The sequence below is a fragment of the Melospiza melodia genome, chromosome 3 (assembly GCF_035770615.1).
Source record: "Melospiza melodia melodia isolate bMelMel2 chromosome 3, bMelMel2.pri, whole genome shotgun sequence".
Lineage (NCBI taxonomy): Eukaryota > Metazoa > Chordata > Aves > Passeriformes > Passerellidae > Melospiza > Melospiza melodia.
This window is the reverse complement of record NC_086196.1, coordinates 125,406,668-125,427,232: the sequence shown is the minus strand read 5'-3', so window position 1 is coordinate 125,427,232 and position 20,565 is coordinate 125,406,668. Positions and strand designations below refer to the sequence as shown.

Sequence of the window (20,565 nt, the reverse complement as noted above, 5' to 3'; positions counted from 1 at the left end):
ATGGCACTTCAATTAATGTTTATGGTGCTACTTTTATAACCTAAGCTACAAGAAAAAAATATCCAACAAAATCCTTCCAAGAAGCCATTTAAAAATTTAGGAAGCTTAATGGGACTTCAACCAATACCAAAAATTACTAAAAAATGTATGAGATCCCAAAGTTGAGGATGTAAAATGACATTAGAAAGACATTGGAAAATAGAAATAGAAGACACTGAAAATTTTTTTTAGCACAGTCTAACAATTGCCATTGGAAGGGAGAACAGACTTTTAAGTTGGGGAATTTGGTTGTGAGACTTTAGGTTGGCCACCTTGCAACTGATGTTGAAACAAAGAAGACCTTTTCACCCCAAGTCATGCACAGCTCAGACTCTGTTGCTCAGACTGCAAACTTATTCCCCCAAGAGCGATTTGCTCCCAGTAACTTAGTCGCTAACCTCCTACCCATAATTCTTTTCCCTATTTAGCAGAGCTCCTGCTGATTAAAATGAAAGAACAGGTTTCAAAGGCAGGTTTCTTTTTAACTGCCTAGCTGCATATTAATTTTTGTCTCTCCCTTTTGTACTAAGCCTCTAGAAAGCAATGTAAAACTACTGTAAATACATTTTCACTGGAGAGCTGCCATTGTTATAAATTATGAAAGCAAATGATTTCTGACTTGGACTGTTAATTGTACATAGCAGTAAATACATTCATTTTAAGCTCCCCATGATAGTTCAGACACCCTGATTTCTAGCTTTTAATGATGCATTATGGGCCTTTATTTCTCTGACATCCAGGAAATTAATCACTGACACTCCTTAGTCCCCCAGAGTTGCTGGACATCATTAGACAAGAAAGAATCAGACCTGAGGGGGGGGTCAACATTTCTTTTCAGGAATTACTTGTTTTTTCACACCATAAACGCTGCTTGGCATTCATTGCAGCAAATATATTTTAATAGAGCTGGTGTTATTCTGCCTCTCCTCCCAGTCTCCCAGGAGTTTTTTGTAGCTCAACATGATGTTCAAAACCAGGCAAAAAATGCTCTGTGAAGTTTAAAGGCTGTCAAGCCTTCTTGGCAAATTCCCTCCAAGAGCACAGCTGAGAAATGACAAACCTATCACCTGGCTGGTGTTTAAAGCTGACTGCTTTTGATTAGGAAGCAATGAACCTTCCCTTGTGGAGTTCATTCTGTGTTTTATAAGCACCTATTCACTGAAAATTATGCAGTTGAACGGATTTGAATTTGATTAGTGTAAGTTCCAGTTTTATTATTTGTAGTAAATACAGGCATCTGTTATGGTTTTTTACATTTAGGAGAATGTCAGGATAGTTAAAGACTTACTTTTACTTCCCATGTATTATTGCTTGACATTTAAAACAAATCCAAGAATAATATATGCCTGTATTGCAGTTACTCACTTGTTGTGCATTGCTCAGGATGTACTCACACGCTACTTCTCGCTGCTCCAGTGGGAAGAACAGGATGAGGGCAGTCCTGCCTATTCAAGGACAATGTACTGTGTCCCCAGCAGGTGAGCTGAGCTAGAAGTAACTGTGAAATGCAGCAGCTAATGTCTTTAATGGAAAACTCCTGTATTAAATTCTGCTGCAGACTCTGACATTTCAACAGGCAGCAGAGAGGAGGAGCAGAGCTGCCACCACAGGGGCCGGCACTGAGCACGGAATCGCTCCTTCAATGTCAGCCAGATTCACGAGCTGCAATGTGAATGCTCTGGGAAGCTAGATACCCTTTTATCTTCTGACAGCCTTTCAATTATATGTCCCTTCATATTATTACATAACTTCCAATGATCTGCACTGTGGACCTCAGTAATAAAAACCCATTTCATGCCTGAAGAACACAACTTCTTTGGTAAGTCAGTTTAGCCCTAGACAGGGTGCAGTGCATTTGACCAGAAACAAATGCTGAGTGGAGTCAGATGGTCAGGTCAATAAAAGCTAAAAATAATATTTGACTTTGAGAGAAAAGAGAGTTCAGGACACAGCCTAAAGGCTAGATTCAGCCCTAGCTAAACATTTATCTCTGTATCAGTGTTTTAAGGAGAGATTAGACACCCAGACTTAGATGCTGCAGAGGGGTTACAGATGTACCTACAGCACTCACCAGTAAGGACTGGGGGTAACTGAGAGCTTTCATTATTGCTGGTATGGCCCATAGTGTCTTATGTTATTAGCTTCAGGCTGAATATTCTCCAACATTTAATTCTACCTATCCTGAGAAAAATGCCCATACTTACACAATTTACCTCCTCATTTACTTACCCGTTTTGTAGACCATCATTATAGTACATGACTACAGCAACATAACCCAGCCATTAGGGATGCTTAGAAAAATAAAGGATGCTCACTTCAGCTGTAATTCCAGCTAATAGCGAAACATTCATGTGATATATGCATTTTCAGTACTTCTTGAGCTTTCAGTAGTACTAGCTTCCTGTCTCAAAAATCTCTAACATATTAATTTCAACAGTATCTGTACAAAGATGCAAGACAAGAAGTACAAAAAAGCTGGTTTGGGTCAAGATATATTTGCATCTTTTATGCCAGTCCAGGTTTTGACTCCAGGTTTTTGAGAACCTGAACCTGAGACTAGTGAAAGCTGCAGGCTAAAAACAAAAGTGCACAAATATAGAAAGTAGTGTCTAATCTCTCTTTTAAAAATGTTCAGAGTTATCAATGGAAGTGCCTTCTCCTAAGTAAATCCTATTTCTTTACTAAACCAATTTAAAAACAAAGCCTTCAGAGGAAAGAATCAGCAGAAATTACAGAAGTACAGAAAATTCACTTCTGGGAAATTCCATGGGCCAATTTCCACAAGGTGAATGAGGTGCATGAGAAGCTCAGTGTGAAGCCTTGGATGGTCTGCTCACAGCAGAGCTCTTGTGCATTGGGCTGGGCTTCTCTACACCCACTTTTCAACTTCTTGCTTCACAACAGAGCATTGGGCACGGAACAGGCCTACCTAAAACTCCAAGGACTAGCATATGCCTCATGCCTTGTTCTTCCCAGCTCGGCACAATTTTATTAAAGATACAACATGATATACACAATCTGAAGCTTTTAATGAAAGCAACACCCACAACTGAAATTGAAAACTTTGCTCCCTAAATGTTTTGAATTTTGCCCAATCTCAGTTACCTGAAAGACAGCCACATAGTCTTCACTAGGCATTTGAGAACATTTTCTAAACAGTAGAGGATATTTCATCTCATTTGGGTTTTTTGACACATAACTGAAAAGTGTTTAAATAGTCCTTTGGACCTGAACTGAGTAACCGAGTATATATATATATATGTGTACATATATATATATATGTATGTATATATATATGTGTATATACACACACACACATATATGCAGCTGGAAAACAAAAAAAAATCAGAAATGCAAGGAAGTAATGTAATTAGATGAATCTTGGTATTTTGCTACAAATTTCTATCTTGCTCGGGAGGGGGAAAAAAATCAGACTTCCCCTTTCTTCGTCAATAGACTTTTGTTAATCTTCTAGGAATATTAAGTAGAGCTTTCCAGCCTTCTGAAATATTTTATCACTTATTAAAAACTGCAGTTACTACTGCAATTAAAGGAATTACTACTCTCAAGTTTCCAAGAATACTAGGTCATTTCCTTTAGGCAATTATGATTACCTACTTCCAAGTCCCCCTTGTAAACCATTTTAGGAAATGTGGTATAATGGTTAAGAGTTTGGGCTCTAAGTAAAAGTATTTTGGTTCTGATGAATAGTATTCTGTGATGTAGTGCAGTTTCCCCCTTCTTCTTCCATTTGCTATATGCAAAGCAAAAAGAATAATAATAAAAAAATATTTCCAAGAGCTTTAGATTACTATTTACAGTGGTAGCACACTTAAATACAATCTTAGTAAACCCTTAAGAAAGCTGCATATTTCTTTATCTCACTCACAACCTACATAAAACTGGAGTGTGAATACTGTCACCTAGGGTTTATTTCCAGCTCTAGCCAGGAGACAGAATATTGAAAAATCCAGGGTGTTTTTTTCTCCAGTCTAGAGCAGTGCTAGGCTTGAGTAGCTCCTGGCCACATTCTTTTAGCTCCTTCTCTGTAGAGAAAAAAAACATCCATGTCTAAAACAGGGTATAGTTCAAATTTTTATTACCATTTGCAATACTGGAACCCAAAATTAGCGTGGGCAGAAAAGCCCCACCCCTTTTTTAAGACACGGTGACAGGGAATGGGGTCCCACATGGGGACTTCATGCTGTTCCTCAGGGAACACTTCAGGTCCATTTCTGGTGTGCAGTCAAGAGAAACAAGGGAAGGACTGTGCTTGCACCAGGGTGTAGGAAATGAAGCTGAGTCCAGCTACAGCAGGACTCCACATTAGCTACTGATGCTGATTCTGTGAGCTGAGACCTTCTGGATGCACTAGCTACCAACAGCAAGTGACAATGGTCTTTGGTTTCACGTGCTCTTTGCTGAAGAAACAGGTTCATTTCTAATAACTAAATGCAATAATTACACTTGTACTTTTAATAATTATAATTGTACTTTTCTATGACATATGGATGTATACAAGCTTATTACAGAAAAATACAACTCAGTATTTAGCTTGAAGGATTTAGGAAATGTTAGATTTATAATTTCCAATATAATTACATTATGTTCTTCAGCATATACAAGAGAACATAGCCTCTAACTACAGGACCACTTACTACCCTTTTCTCCAAAAGAACTAACTCATTCTGGATATAAGATTGAATTAAATACTTGTGTCTGTCCTAAACTCTAATGGTATGGCCCTTTTTTGTTTTCTTTCCCATCCAAATGGTTGCTGCTGTTGTTTTCTTTCTAACAGATTTTCATTGTCCATCGTTTGTAGCAACAATGCTACAGTAACTGAACAATATAAACCTTAATAAATGAATTCACAGTAGCTCAAAGAAGATACCAATATTTTCAGAGATGAACAAGTGGAGAACAGAGCAAAAAAAACCCCAGAATCTGCAAAATTTAGTTTTCACATACTGTCTCAAAGGTTGACTTATGCCAAGGGGAGACAATTTCTTCAAGTATTTTTGATGCTCAACACACTGCAAAAATACAGTTTATTTATTATTGTGTTGCTTCTGTGAGAAGATGATAAATTGTTATATTTCTTTATGACAGAAAAAGTGTAAGAATTTAGATACATAATCAAACTGTCCTGTCTCAAAGTAACAAGCATCATACGCATCTCTGCATAAGCTCTTTTACAATGGCAAACAAAATATGAACTAGTTTAAAATAATTCTATTCTTTGCAGACTGATGTGACCTAATTATCTCACATTTTACATAAACTAAAACCATATAGAAGAATACTAGAGCTCACCTTATAGACTGGAAGATCATTATAAATCTGAGTGGTGGCATATCCTAGAGAAGGTGGTAATGGTAGGTCCAGAACTCAGGGCTGTGGAGAGTTCCAACCTGAGGCTGTCCTTCAGAAGCAAGTGATTTATTGCAAATGATGTTGAGCACTCTCAATTCCCTGAACACCATTCAAAAGGTACAGTACTTCCCTAAGGCTCCAAAAATCTGAAAATCAAGATAAAGTTGGGTAGACATATTCAATAAAGAACATAGAATTAGTTGTCACATTAATATTTTTGCTTAAATGACCTAAGTAGCTTCACATAGCATCTCTGTGACACAGGGTTATAGTTCTGATGACAGAAGACTCTTGGAAGACATTACCTTCCAAATTCTGCAAGCTATGAGATAATGCAGTTACAAAACACAATGGAATTTGCTATACAGCTCTAACACATTCCTGTTCCCTGCAAAACACATGTAGAATGGGACTGCCTGACCTGCTTAGGATCTCTAAAATGATGAGTGTGAACAACAGAGCAAAAAAGAGGCAAAGGAACAACTAAACACTTGTATTTGCTTCTTTGGTTGGTTTTTGGGGGTTTTTTCGTGGTTCTTTAGATTCCTCATCTAAATTCTTAATTTTTATACTGCTACAGGTACATCAGGTGCTGCCTCAATACCTTTTCTGTACCTGCAATCACCTACTTGAGATGAAGGCTCATAGTCCATGCACAGTAGTATGAGTGTGCTTTTGGCAATCTAATATAAAAAGGAGGTTTGTGGGGGTGAATTTTATGAACATCAACACTCATTATGCAGATATTAAAGCAGAGAAATTATATTCTTCCAGAGTAAATTAATTCTCAGTGTTGGTATGGATGAGAATGGGAACTTGTAAAAACAAGTTCAGTTGCAGTTGCGGTTCATTTCTTGATAATATTAACAAAATCAGGCCTATGAAAGACTAATTAAAATAAATTCTTATTAGAATAAATGAATTGTCAGAAAATTTAAAGATTCAGGCCAGAGAGGGAGGAATTTTTAAAACACATTAGTTTCTTTCTTCAGTGAGCCAACATCCAGAGAGTGTTTTAGAGCATCTGGCTTAGATACCCTGAATTATTTCCTGTATGCAAAGATCACATGGAATGTGTAGCTACTTTAGGTACCTGTAGCAGCAAAAGTAGTTATTTGAAGCTAGGTAATGAATGTGCTCTGTATTTCCCCAAGTGTTACACCAAGGTAATTTCACATAGAAGGAAAAAATTCTGATCAGCGGAGTAGGGGAATATAGACATCTTTTTACAGCTCCTACCAAGTTTATTGAGTTGGCAAGCAACAACTTTGTGGGTGTCTCATGATATTATCCAAAACAAACAGATTTTCATGAAAGAATCAGAAAATAATTTTTGGGTCACTCAGGGGAATTCCTTAGATCCCAAGGAAGTCTATGATACAGGAAACCTCAACTTGCAAATTGTGTAGACCTTTTCATAAACTTGGAAACATTTTTCTTTGATGAAAACTATTAGGTGGATAGAAGCATCAGGCTTACAAAATGAATAGTTAAAGTAAGCCAAGCACTGTGAAGTTAGTTAACTATCAGTTACAGGTCAGTGAAACCCAAATTCAGGTCTTGTCATGTATAGATTTGGTGTAGTCAGTGTCTGAGTCAAATTTTGTTAGGTTGATGGGTTTTTTTTTGCTTCAACCATTGAGTTTAAAATGGCTGTTTTTTTTTTTATTCTGCTTGATTTCATACTTAAGAAAGATCACTGAAAGAAGAGCTTTTCAATATTTGTTTTATCCTCATTATTCAGTGTGTTTTTTCCTTTATTAAATGTCTGAACTCAATTCAAAACTTTAATTTTTCTTGAAAAAATTATGACTTTTGCAGTTGGCTTTCTATGTCATTTGTGGTAATAGTACCTCATAAATGTAACTAATTGTTTATTATGTTCCTGATTTAAAAGAAAACATTCAACACTGTTACATCGTCTGCAAAAGCCAAGGCTTGTACCTAACCTCAACCAGCACTTTACAGTCAGGCACACCTGATGATGACACTTGTAACTGGTGAAAATCAGATCCAAAAAGTCTTTGAAAGAATTCAAGATAACAAAACCCACAACAATAGCAGGCTTTTACTTTGAGCAATTTGTCTACCCTCACACAAAACTGCTGATAGAGATGCTGAAAGGTAATATAATCCATTCCTCTGTTTTAGCCAAACTCAGCTGTTTTCCATTAAACACCCTCCAAATCACTGGAATGTCTGCCAGTGGTTCTGTGGCTAAGAGCCAATTTACGCACTCAGCCCTTATACATTTCCACAGATATCAACTTGTACTTTAGGCAAGACTGCAATTACAAATATGAGCACTGGGAAAATAAATCTGAGATAGGATCATTCTGGTGTTGTCTAATTTGCTAATACATACAGAGCTTTTGCTTGTTCTACATATTTCTCCTGACCTCTTCACCATGCACCCCAAACATTTTTTTCTAGGTCTGACAGAAAAAAAATATTATTTTTCTGAACTGTTTAGCATTTTGACCAAAATCCTTGGGTTGAGCACATACCCATCTTGGAAAATTTACCATCTTGAAAATTCATCATCTTGAAGAGGACACAGTGGTATTTACAGAACATCTTAATGGTAAATAATATGGCCAGCCTTCCAAAAGTATATTTACCAGAAAAATGGAGGCATGGTAAATTATACTTTATAGCTTGTTCTGTACTCAGTATCTGTGAGAGCTATGAATAAGAATGATTCATTGAAGTAAGTCCAGATGAAGAATCTGGTATGAAGTGTTATTATAGCAAAAAACTGTTTGCTTTCTAGATCCTTAAATACATTCTTAGGGTTATTTTTGGTTGACTATGTATTAGAAAATCAGGTGCCTTATTTCCATTACTTTAGCTAAGCAGACTCCAAAGTAGAAAAACCCAAACTAACTACTCCAAATCTAAAATTATCCCTAAATTGGTATAAAATAAAACTTCTGTTATTTCTAAAACTGCCAGCACAATAAACTTTAAAAATATGTAGGTTTTTAGGGTCCAGTCCAATGTGCTCAGTGCTATGGGGAGGACATTGGTTATTACCAGGTGTCTCAAGCCTTTATTTGTGTTTTGAGATGTCCTTCTTGTTTATCAAAGACAAACAGCATGAGAAACTTACCATGGCAACAGGTGATACAGCTATAGAAAAATAGGGGTTATAAAGGAAATTGATAAAGATAATAATAACAGGCTTCTTCAGTGTAAATCTGGTACACACAGATTCTGCTGTGGCTTCAACCAATTGCCTGCTAAAGTCCAGCAGGCACCAAGTGATGACAGCACAACTGCACTGTGGACAAGGGAGTTCAGTTCTCAAAACAAATCCCAGCTCAGAATGTATCCCATGCTTCGTTTTCAGATGCAACTTCTTCCCCTCACCTGCTGCTCTGCCAATTGCCCTTTATTATATCACTTGGACCTGCTGAGTGACCTTAGCCAAATCATGCAGCTTCACTGTTTTTCTAATTCTCCATTATAAGGTAGAGATTGAAATAAATACCTGCTGCCTTTAGTAAGTATTCTGACTTCAGTGCAACAATTTTCTTTTAAGCTCTGTAGGTGCTATTTCAGCTTTTAAGGACTATGCAGCATTATTGGGATGCCCACAGCTCTTTTAAATGAGCACTAGGTTACCTAAAGCACGTATCCCACATGCCTTCACAGTCTAATGGGCAACCCACTTTTGCCTTACATCTGCAATCAAGTTCAGTGATACAAAAAGTAATGTGCCTCTTTCAGAAATTTGATAGTTGCTATGAAAATAAAGTGGTGACTACCATGAACAGATGAACTGGATTGCCAAGTTGAGATTTGAGCCAGCAACAGTGCCAAGCAAGTACCTTCAACGAAATATTTTTCCTACATGTGGGAAAATTGGTTATGATGACATGAAAAGTAAAATCTTGATATGGTACTGTATCTAAAGTACTCTTCCTGGATCAAAGTTATTTCACACTGATGCTAAGCAGGACATGGGCTGGAATAATACAGTCCAGTCCTTCACAGCTAAGTGTTCTGTTTGAATTTAATTAAATTATAAAACTGAATACAGATCACATTCTGAATTTCATCTTCCCTTTTCAGTCCTTGATGTCAGCAGGGATTTTTAGTATATGATACCTGAGTAAAATCTGCAGGATTAAATTCTCCAGCAGAAAGCTACTTTGCTTAACAGGAATTCAATGGAATACAACATTCCTGTCAGTTGTTTGTATCTTTACATCATGAATTCTAAACCAGATATTAAAAAGGCATTAAATACTCAAAATACCATACAGAATAATAAAAAGAAACCTATCAGTTTTAAATACTCAGAGAATGCCACACTAAATTCCTGTATTATTAGCAAATAGCTGCATTTCATTTGAATGACAGTGTCCTTGATTATCTTTTCAGCTAAAATTGGTATATGAAACATTATATTCTTCTGGGAAGAAGAGAAAAAAAAGTGAAAAAATAAATGAAAAAGAAAGAAGCTGCATTAGCAAGACCTTTTCACTGAATTTTGCCAATGGTTGTACAGGATTGTTATAAGGTTCAGGAAGATAAACAGTTAATTATTAGCTGAGCAATGAATGTGGAGTTAAAAGTGAATACAGTAAATCATGATACAAAATATCTGCTCAGGTTGTTGTGTGTGCTGTGCAGAAGCAAAGAAAGCAAGCCCACCCAAATGCTGAGTCACAGATGAGCAGCTCAGCGGTTTGCACCTCTCACTTGGTGGTGGTGACACAGTGTGAAGGGCAAGGGCATGTAACAGAAGTATCCACTGCTTTCCTCTGAGTGAGCCATCCATCATGAGCTAATGCATCCAGCATGGCAACAACAGCGCCAAACAAGACAGAAACAGCTATTCTCACACTGTATATTAATACTGTACAACAAGAAACTATACCCCCATTAAATCAATAAAGTACAGCAGCCACAGAAATAAACAAGAAACATCATTTTCATAATTAATTCTACTCTTATCAGGGTAATGAAGCATTTCTATTTTCCTTGTACATACAAATGTTGTGAAAAGATTTTAGAAAGTTCTGTTTGTTTCCACATAGCAGCTTGAAAAGTTCTTAGGGCACATGCAGATGATCAACTGCACATCTTTTCCTTTCATATTTATCTTTTTAATATGTGAATAATGACCTATACCATTACAGCATGGGTGTGATCTTCTTCCAATAAACCTTCCTTCTGATTTACATATTTGAAATAGGTCTACAACTGCATTTTCAACAAATCTTGCTCTTCTCTGGTAAAGCACACTAAGTTTCAAAATTAACTCAATTATTCTAGGAAAGGAGGCATTTATGTCTTTCAAGAACTGCACAACACAGCCTTTTAAAAGGATTTATATAAGAAAAAAACCCTTTGAATCAGTAACATGTTTTTAGTAGAAATCTGTATTTTATAAATCTGTATTTCTTATGCTTAAGTTGACAAAAATTGCTTCTCTTTGAGAATGAAGACTTTGTTCCAGATATGCACAATTTAGAGATATACTTCAACATGTTCTGCCAAGATGTAATAAAAATAACTTAGTCCACCAGAGACTGTGAAAGGACAGAAAATCTTTCCTGTACTCATATTGGCAGGCACAGTTCATCTTCAGATTCCATGGTTTCAGAACATAAATACTGTACACAATGTCGCCACCAAAAGATGCCAGCATTCTCAGGAGCAAAGCTCATAAATTGTCTAATAGTTATGTAGATCAGCAAATCTTTCAGTAGGAATCATTTTCCCTAATGTTTCAAATGAATGTTAGCATCTGACTGCCAGGACCAGAAGCAAAACCAATTGAAGGAAAAGAAAAGGCTTAATGATTTCATAACTTTCTGAAGGGTTCCAATGATAAACAGTAATGACTAGAAAAATTTAATTAGCTAAGAACAGAGTGGATGATGGTGATCATCTCTGCAGCCATAACTGGTTTGAGAAAGTTACCTTTGTGTCTGTTCTATCTCAGCAGACCAGTACAGGAAAATGGATAATGTGACACTTTTTCTGATAACTCTTGGGTTTCAATAACTGACAGAAGTCACGGAGTGCATCTGAGTTTTTAATGGAGGACAAAAAATTTCAGAAGACATTAGCATTATTTTTCCATTCAATGTTCAAATATTTTTCAGTTTTTCCTGTGATTTTACTTTTTAATTTGGGTTCTTTTTGTACTTTGATTAATCTGCTGACAACAGAGGATGACAGGAAATAATAACAAATATCATCTTTATTCTTTGGACATTAACTACAGCCAACCTTTCAAATTATAGACTTTATTTTTCTGTAAAACCTTTGTAAGTGAAATAATTTTTTTTTTAATCCTACCTTGAAAAAAAACGGATCTACAAATCAACTCAGTCCTCCTGATCCCTAAAAATCCATAGATTCTGATATAGGGATAAATTGGTTCTCTGTCACTTAGGATTCATTTATAACCTATTCTGTGATTCTGAATTTATGAATATTTTCCCCAAACTGCCTTATCTTCTTGCAGTCTTGAGCCATTTATTGAAGTTCCACAACATTATAGAAGTATTCAGGTAATACTTATTAAAAAAGCCAAACTTGTTTTCTTTAACATCTTTGCTAAGAAGTTGTTAGCAAACAGATTGTTTAAGGAGATTATAATCTTGTTTAGATCTGGTATTTCTGTCACAAAAGAAATTACAGAAGACAACAGGAGAACAATTTTCTGCCAAAATATGTAGCTATTTAAGAAAATTTAGGTAGAGTTTCTCAGTTGCCCTTTCCTTTTACACAGTATTTTTCCATAAACAAAAGGAAATTTACCAGTTAGCTTTACAGAATATGAGTTATCTCTAGGAAGGCTGCAGGAAGAACACTGATATCCAGTGCTGTCCCTACTTAACCTTTATACAGTCTCGACTTGTTTCTGCATGTTAATGCAATACAATATGGAAAATGTTCTAGGGCTTCCTTTCCTTAATGGATCACAGGCTTCTTTCAGTCAATGTCAAAGACTTTTTCACTCCAATGTTTAGCTAATTTGATGATTCTCCTTTACCTCCATTTATAATTTTGTAGCTGCAATATTTGAATCTTGCAAGACTTTGGACTTCTTAGAAAGAAGTTCACAAAACAACACTGTTACTGTCAAACATGAAGGAAATACATCACTATTGTAGACCAAATAGGTTTTTATTTGAACACAATACATTGGTTACTTGTTCTTGATTTCAACCTTCAAATAATAATCATGGATGGTATTTCATGAGGACTACCATAAATCCATATTATCAGGATGAAATAATAAGCCTTTCAACGGGTGCACTCATATATGTTAATTATCCTGATCCTAATGGTAACTTGGTTGCTTTACTCAGTTCCTGATATGCAGCTCAGCAGCTCAGTCCTGGCTGTGGTTTGGCAGCTCCCTGGCAATGCAGACAGAGCCCCTTCCATCCTGCCGTGCTCACTCACAAGGTCTGCACACCCATCTCCTCAGAGCTACCACAGGCACAGGGATGTGCTCCTCATGCCCTCTCTCCCCATCACTAACATCAGTGTTAGGCAGTTTGGAAGTCAGCACGTGCCTAAATAAAGTGGAGTAATTGTGGCTGGGCTATGGGAAGGGCATAGAGTAAGGGGGTAGAGATCACTTGGCTTTGTGCCTGTAGCTCCGTCACTCTGAATGGAGGTTGAGAACCTCATTAGGCTACAGAAACATTGCCAATATCCTCTGTGGTGAGGTCAGATACACTGTGCTTCCTGAGGCTCTTCATTTATTCATAGGAAGATTTAAGATCTTTGTTTAAACACTGTAAGATAAGCCAAATAGGAAAGAGTTATATGGTGCTACTTAATTTTCTAACAAAAGTTGCTGCTCTAGAAATACCTAATTTTTTTCAGTTAGAATGACTCTTGAATACATGCAACAAGGCTCCAAACAAAACAGAATTTGCTGATTTAACTACTAAAGAAATGCAAAAAACCCATATAGCACTACTGTCTTCTAAAGACCAAACTGTTCTACATATGAAGACAACACAGACAAAAAAAAATCTTAGAAATATTTGGACAAAAATTTTGCATTTTTAACTTCCCTTTCCCAGTGTTTTTTCAATTATTTATTTTGGTATTTTACATTGCTTTCTTCTTTGTATTGCAAACAAAACTAAATTAATTGGTAAGTGAGTTAAGCCAGACAAAATGTTTGGTTGGTGACAAGTGTCTTGGAGTGATCTGTAGCATGAGTGAAATTACGTTTTCTGGTGGTCCACATAAGTTTTCAGGACCTCAGAATTGTGGTTGACCTGATGGTGAATGTGTGGAATGTGTCACAGCTTTTCATGGAAGACCTGAACACAGCTGTTAGTTAGAATAATCACACTGTCTTGTTACTCTCTAAAAAATTAATAAATTTTATGCTTTTCTTAAGGCATAGGTGATTAACTGCAAGGCTTCTTCAGAAACAGTAGTGAAATATACTTTTAGCTAGCACTGAACAGCACATGCAGTCTTGGGTAATTTTTCACACTATTTTCCTGAAAATCAATAGGAAAAATGTTTGCATAAACAGTTTGCTTGCACTGACTTAACCTACTTTTTCAAAATATTTCTTATGTAAGAATATTTCACAGAACATCATTTTACTGACATTTTCTGCCATTTTTTAAATTTAAACAAGTAATGGCTACAAAGTAGACTTGGAGACAGGAATACTAAAGGACACTGCTCTGCTATAAAGCTTTATTTATTGAAGTCCATCCTCAAGGAGTTCACAGTAGTTACCCTCACATAAAATGTGATGCACAACTGAGAAATTAATTCTATCTACTTTGCCCTGGATCTCACTTACATCAGGTATGACCTGATCACAGCTTTGTATTATTAATCATTTCAGCAAGGCATAGAAGAATTTCCTGGAATAGTTATATAGTATAATCTATAATACATAATAATCTATAATCACAGTTATACCAGCATAAAACTATTTATAGCAATGGAAAGTATTTTCTTTTCTGTAGAGATATATACTGACCAAAGCAAATTAGTGTAATTACATGCAAGGGGGGGTAGATGCAAGATTTTCCTACAGTGGTACACTCACACTGATGTGACTGTAACATGGAGAAAAACCTTAATGCCATACTATATCACTTTGGTCTGTAGGGTGGTTGTAGCACATCAATAAAAACAATTTATAAAGATCTTGAGGCAAGTCTTTGGAGAGGAAAATTAAACCCTTTATATCTTGTTATACAATATAACTTGTGGTTTGTAAGTAACTGTTGAATACCACCAAACCTGGAAAATGTTACATCATCCAGACCACAGTCATGGGAAAAGATGCCAGAGTAATAAATGTGTCTAGGATTGTGTATTTGTGTGATCTTATGTAGTTAAGAATGATGACAAGAATTTGTACTTTTTGTATTGTGATTAGATTCACACTTCTGAGTCCACGGACAAAGTTGTAACTGAGCTGAATTTTTTTTGTTTCCAGCAATGACATTTGTCTTCAGTCAAAAATCTCAAATATCAACTGAAGTCTATTTAAGAGCCTTTATGTTTAAAGGTATATAACAGAGAAATATAAGTAATGCTTCCATTCATGCCATTGCATAATAATACCTAAATGTCCCTGCCATTCTAAAGAATAAAAATGAAAAACCAAGCATAAGAATAAATAACAAACTTCCTGTCTCTACACAGATACAATTTTCATAGGAAGAAATGTAAAATATTTTCAGAAGCAAAGACAATCTAGCATTGCATTTTTCTTTGCTATGTGACAAGCCAAAATGTAGGCATGCTTTTAATAAACAGAAGCTCCTGTTTTCAGCAAGAGCAGTTAAAAAGTACACCATCTTAATATTTACCACTAAAAGGCTAGACATGACAGGACTTTTTTTATTGGAATGAAGAAGTATCATAACACACACATAAATGTTTTGATTGCCATTATACCATGATCACTATGCTGATACACAGAGAAAAATTGCTGGAAAGACATTTTTTTTTATAACTGTAGCTGAATACATTTTTGTGTGTTAGTAAAAAACAAATGCAGAGATAAAACAGGAAATAGGAAAACCCCCTGAGATGCAGCAGAGCTTACCTGACCACCTCCCAGCAGATCTGCTGCTTAGCTGTCCAGTGCCTGTGAGTCCCTGAAATAGTGAGACAGAATAAACTCAATGTAACCATCACGTAGCCCACTAAATTCACTTTAACACTTCAAAGGACAAAACATACTCATCATAAACTATTCAAACAGAGCTAGCATGCAACTCCAGCTGCAAGAGATTTTGTTCACAAACTGAACAGCAATCGGCCTGTACTTTAGTCGCATCAAAAAAGTAAACCAATCACATTGACAAAAAGCCACTGTAAACAAAAAGACTGTACTGAAAGGATTAACAGTTTTGGCATCCCTACCATCAAGTCTTCTGTTCTTTTTTTTTTTCTTCATCAAAATTTAGGTTATATATTTGTTGTTAGCAAGAGTTGCATTACTATTATTGTTAATTTTAGTTCTGTTTATTACCTTGAGGGTTATATATTGTAGAATAATTTTGTTGTCACTAGTTAATGTTAATTAGCTGTTTTAATAGCCTATATACCTATTTGTTATCTTTTGGTAGGTTTACTTTTTTAACTATCAGTAACTTAATAACTGAGAATATTTTACATTACTGTTGCATACTCAAAATTACAGAGTTACTATTAGTGTTACCTGTTTAACGTTTAGTCATCCTTTGAGTCCTGCGACATATTTCCTTAACAATCATCAGCCATCAAGTCTGATAGTCTCAAAAGAAATATCAGCCCTCTAAACTGCCTTCAAGGGCGGTGATATTTAGCACTGAAAATTACAAATAAAGTTTTTGAAGTTGAGTACCAACAGCTGGGCAGTGACACTGATGATTTGTTTATCAAGACAAATTGTTATATACTACGAAAAATGCAGTCAACGCACTCCTCTGAGTGAAAACAAATAGGTGAATCTATGCAATGCTTACATGTTGAATGGGATATTTAATGTGCGGGGAAACTCAAAGGTTGAAGAACTAGCATTTAGACAGTCTAACAGTGGTAAGTGGTATTCTTACCTCTTTAAACTCCATTACATTCTCACGAGAGACATGCTAATACAAACAAGTCAATCAGAGTTTGTGTTTAGCAAGATCAAGCTTAAAGGATAGTTTAAAATCCATTTATTGTTCTAAAGCATTTTTTTCCATTAACATGTTATACATTAGTGGATACTAACCATGATTCATGTAACAGTTTAGTTTGTTAACTTTTATATTATTTAACAACCAGAAGTTATTAATACAACTTTTAAAGTCTTACACAAAAAATCTTAAAACAGGCTTGGGTTCATTTTTGTAATTTTTATATAAAAACATTTTAGGCATCTCTTGAAAAAGAAATAAAGCAGGCATTTAAAGCTAGAAAACAAGTAATTCCAAATTTAGTTTGTTACAAAAGGTTTCAGCTTTATTGACAAATTATGGCAAACATATTTGACAAAATTATGGTTTCCTATTTAGAGAAGCTTACACATGGAACTTTAAGTGATTTTTTTAAACAAATACAGGTTAAAACACTGAACAACTTCAGTTAGCTACATACATACAGTAGCTGCTTGTTTTCAACCCCATTAAAACAGCATTTAAAATTAAATTTACAAACTTAATATCGAGCATCTTAATCTAAACTAACATATATTAAAAAAGACAGGTTAAAACATCTTATCTACAGCTTGATTATTGTCTGGATAAAAAAAAAAAAATCATATTACAGTCTTTCAGCAACCCTAAACAGAAACTCAGCCTTAACTAGTATGTAGAGAGACTCAAGAGCTGTAACAGTGTCATGCTTTTTAGTTACACACAGCAATGAATACAACCAACAGAACATCATCTTTGAATAGTTTATAGACAATGTTTGCCAAAGGTTTTTTGTCTCTGTTTTTTTTAAGTCCGTGTTATAAAATAATACTAATGCCAATGTCACGCCAATGTTATAGGAAATACAAGTAGTACATAGGATAATAATGAGCAGTAATTCCTAGGATAGAAAAGAAATGGACTATTACTTGTCTTGTTGCTGTTTATGTGGAGACCACAGGCTATTAATTGTCTTTGAGATGAGGTCACAGATGAGGAGGACCTTCAATATCTACCATAGGGGTGTTCCCTGTATCCCCCTCTGGCTGACCTTGGAGGTGGTGCCTTTAGGCTGGAACGGGTTGTGGCCCATTCTTCTTGTGCTAAAAACAGAAGAGAAAAACAAGTTTTGTAAATATCTAAAATTGAAAGAACAAAGGGATGCCACTGCTAATAGCTATCAAAATTCTTGAGGGCTCTGGCTGAAAGCTTTAGAAAACGAAATGAGGATGGTGTTATCATCCACTTCTTTATCCTCCCACAACAAAACTTACAGAAAACTAACCTACTTCTCTACACAGGAAACCTGTCTATCTTAGGAAGAAAAAAAAGCCTTACTCCTTCACTTTCAGCAGAGAATGAATAACTACTGTGTTGGCGGTACAGTCAGCTCTGGAAAAATCACTGCATCAGTCTGCCAGTTCAGAATTTATTTGATGTTTTGAGTCTCTAGTATTTAAGTTAAAGCTGAAATTTGAACAGCATTTAATGCAGTTCAAATTCAGTTGGTATGGTAACAAGATGAGGAGTTGAATTATGAAAAGATAAGAAAGATATGTTTGATTTTTAACTTCCATTTGAGACTGAAAGAAAGAAAATAATGGAAGAAAAATGTGTAGAAGTGAAGCTACAGGAGATATTACTTTGCAGTATCTTTAGAACACTTTTTCACATTTAGTGAATCAAATATGCTCAAGAAGAATAAGCTAAAAACTGTAAGTCTAGTTCAGTTTTTACATTCCTTCTACAAATCTTCTTATTCCTACCTGACATGATATTTCTGGAATTTAACCCTCCCAAAAGCACAATCAGTAAACTCCCTACAGTCCTGGTCCAGCAGTTGAACCCAAAACTCGAATTATCTCCTAAATCAGCCAGTGAGTCATCAAATGATTTCTGGTTTTGTCTTCCACTGACTTCAACTGATCACATTTAGAATGACTAAATTGGAAATGCACAAGCTGCAGTGTATTATATCATGCCAGAGTGCAGCATTGCTGGCATCTTGTTTTTGCTAATGACTGCTGACCACTGGCCACTAAGAACATAAGTAGCTGTCATAAGGCAAAAAAAACCTAAATGGTTAAATCAGGTATCAAATATTCCTTTTGCAAAAATATGTGGCTATGAGAAATGAAAATAGAAAACATAAAAACCTTGCTAAAATTCTGAACGTTATTTCTTCTCTGCAAGATGTCTTCTCTGCAACTACTCTTCATTATGTCATGGCCTTGAGGTATGAGGGGAGCAGCAGCTGTAGAGCTAAAGTGAGTTCAGGCTAGCATGAATGGAGTGGGCATCTCTGGAAAGGATCTGATAGCAGTTGATCTTGTTATGGAGCAAGAAACACTCCTACTGTGATTTTTTTGTGCACTCCATTTATTTTCTTTCTCTTCGAGTTCTTCAGGATGTTCCCTTTTGAAAACCAGGGGTTTTATGGTCACATGAAACCAAAGTTTGCTGTGGAAAGCTACTGCCTAGAGGGTTAAAGAAGTGGCAGCCAATATGATATGGTTCTAAATCCTCAGGTCTCTCATTCCTACAGGGAATAAGTTTCTGTATAGCGAATTCAAAAATCTTGCCTCTGCAGTATATATGATTACACCCTTTAAAAATGGCATCTTGCTGTAAATTTTTTCCAGCTTCAGTTACCCTTTGCTGAAGTGTTACTACATTTGCAGAGAGGCCTTGGGGACAAGAAAGATTATATGAAAAAGAAAAGCTTCATTTATGTAAATGAAAATGACTGAAGTAGTAAAAATATTCAGTAAATGTACAACACAAAGACCAATTTCTGGTTCCTTTTTAGTCCCCTTACCATTGTCCAGATTGAAGTACCTTCATCTAAAGGTGAAATGTACAGTCCTTTTGGTAGTATTCATGCAGTAAAAAATAACTTTATATTAACAACTGGAGGAAACTGTTTTCCTTGACTGTTCTTAAAGCAAATTGCTCCTGTGACTGTACCAGCTTCTGATGTGGAACAAAAAATACATCATAATTTGTGGTACAAGCCTATTATGCTCTTTTTTTCAGTAACATGCTGGACCTATTTCCTTGATTTCAAGCTTTAACACCATCACTGAAATAAGAAGTGATAGTTGACAGCTAACAGCTCCTGTTGATATTACATGATAGACCATACTGTATTAACAGGTGAATCCATAGATTCACAGATCAGATGTGGAAGTTCTGGGACTGCAGCCTTTGACTGGAAAAACTCTGGTGTCTACCACACATGCAGCAGAAAAGGATTATATATTTACTGTGGAGAAAGCAAGATGATTGGGAGCAGCACTATCAAGAGTCTCTGAACCACACTGTGGCAGTACATTGCTAGATGCAGCCACACCAAAACAGAAATCAGATTGCTAGTGGTTTCCTCCTAGAGGGGTTTTTAGTGAACAACAATATAGCTGAATGCTAGTCATTACAGCTTTGTTGACATGAAAGCTGCTCTTTCATGTCTTCCTTCCAGGACTCCAAGGTAATCTTTTTCATTCAGCACCAAGGGAAGAAAGGGAGCTCCTGAGAATGGAAATCTCTATCTTTGGAAACAATCTTAAAAGGCTAGAGTCCTATCGACTACCTCAGCAGTCACACAGAGATTTAGGTAGCTCCTTGGGTAGCAGAAAGGTTGAAAGTTTGATTACCAGGCTGAGCTTCACTGTGAGAACAGGAGAAAAGTGAGTGAGCCTGGAAAGAGAGCCTGGACATATTTCATCTTTGGGAAGTGACATGTATTTCATCCTAAGAAAGTGACATGTCAATGAAATGGAAACTGAGAGACATTTCAGGTGAAGAGCAGGCAATAGATGTAGCTTTGGAGAGAGAAAGGTAATTGGGAGAACTGTGAGAGACTGCCCAAGAGCTGAAAAAAGTTGCAGGGTGGTTGTTGTGTTCTAACGCTGATTCCTTTTCCTTTTTTCTCATTCCTGGGAAGAAAAAACCTGTGGAGCCTGACCTTCCTTTTCCCTTGGTGACATCCAGACTTTCATCCAGACTTTCTGTTCTAGCA

The 20,565-nt window shown here is 36.1% G+C and overlaps 1 protein-coding gene across 3 annotated transcripts in view; it reads right to left on the bottom strand.

Moving 5' to 3' along the window:
• KHDRBS2 (KH RNA binding domain containing, signal transduction associated 2) overlaps positions 1-20,565 on the bottom strand; it is a 339,264-nt gene that overhangs the window by 14,436 nt on the left and 304,263 nt on the right. The window contains exons 9-11 of one of the 3 annotated variants that reach the window (XM_063153003.1): positions 17,599-17,650; positions 15,491-15,542; positions 5,356-5,561 (exon numbers count right to left, since the gene is read on the bottom strand). In XM_063153003.1, coding sequence (XP_063009073.1) covers positions 15,518-15,542; positions 17,599-17,650 — 77 coding nt within the window. In that variant the 3' untranslated portion in view covers positions 5,356-5,561; positions 15,491-15,517. Of the gene's footprint in view, positions 1-5,355; positions 5,562-15,490; positions 15,543-16,848; positions 17,651-20,565 lie in introns of those variants that run through there. The other 2 variants (XM_063153001.1, XM_063153002.1) reach the window with 2 other exon arrangements.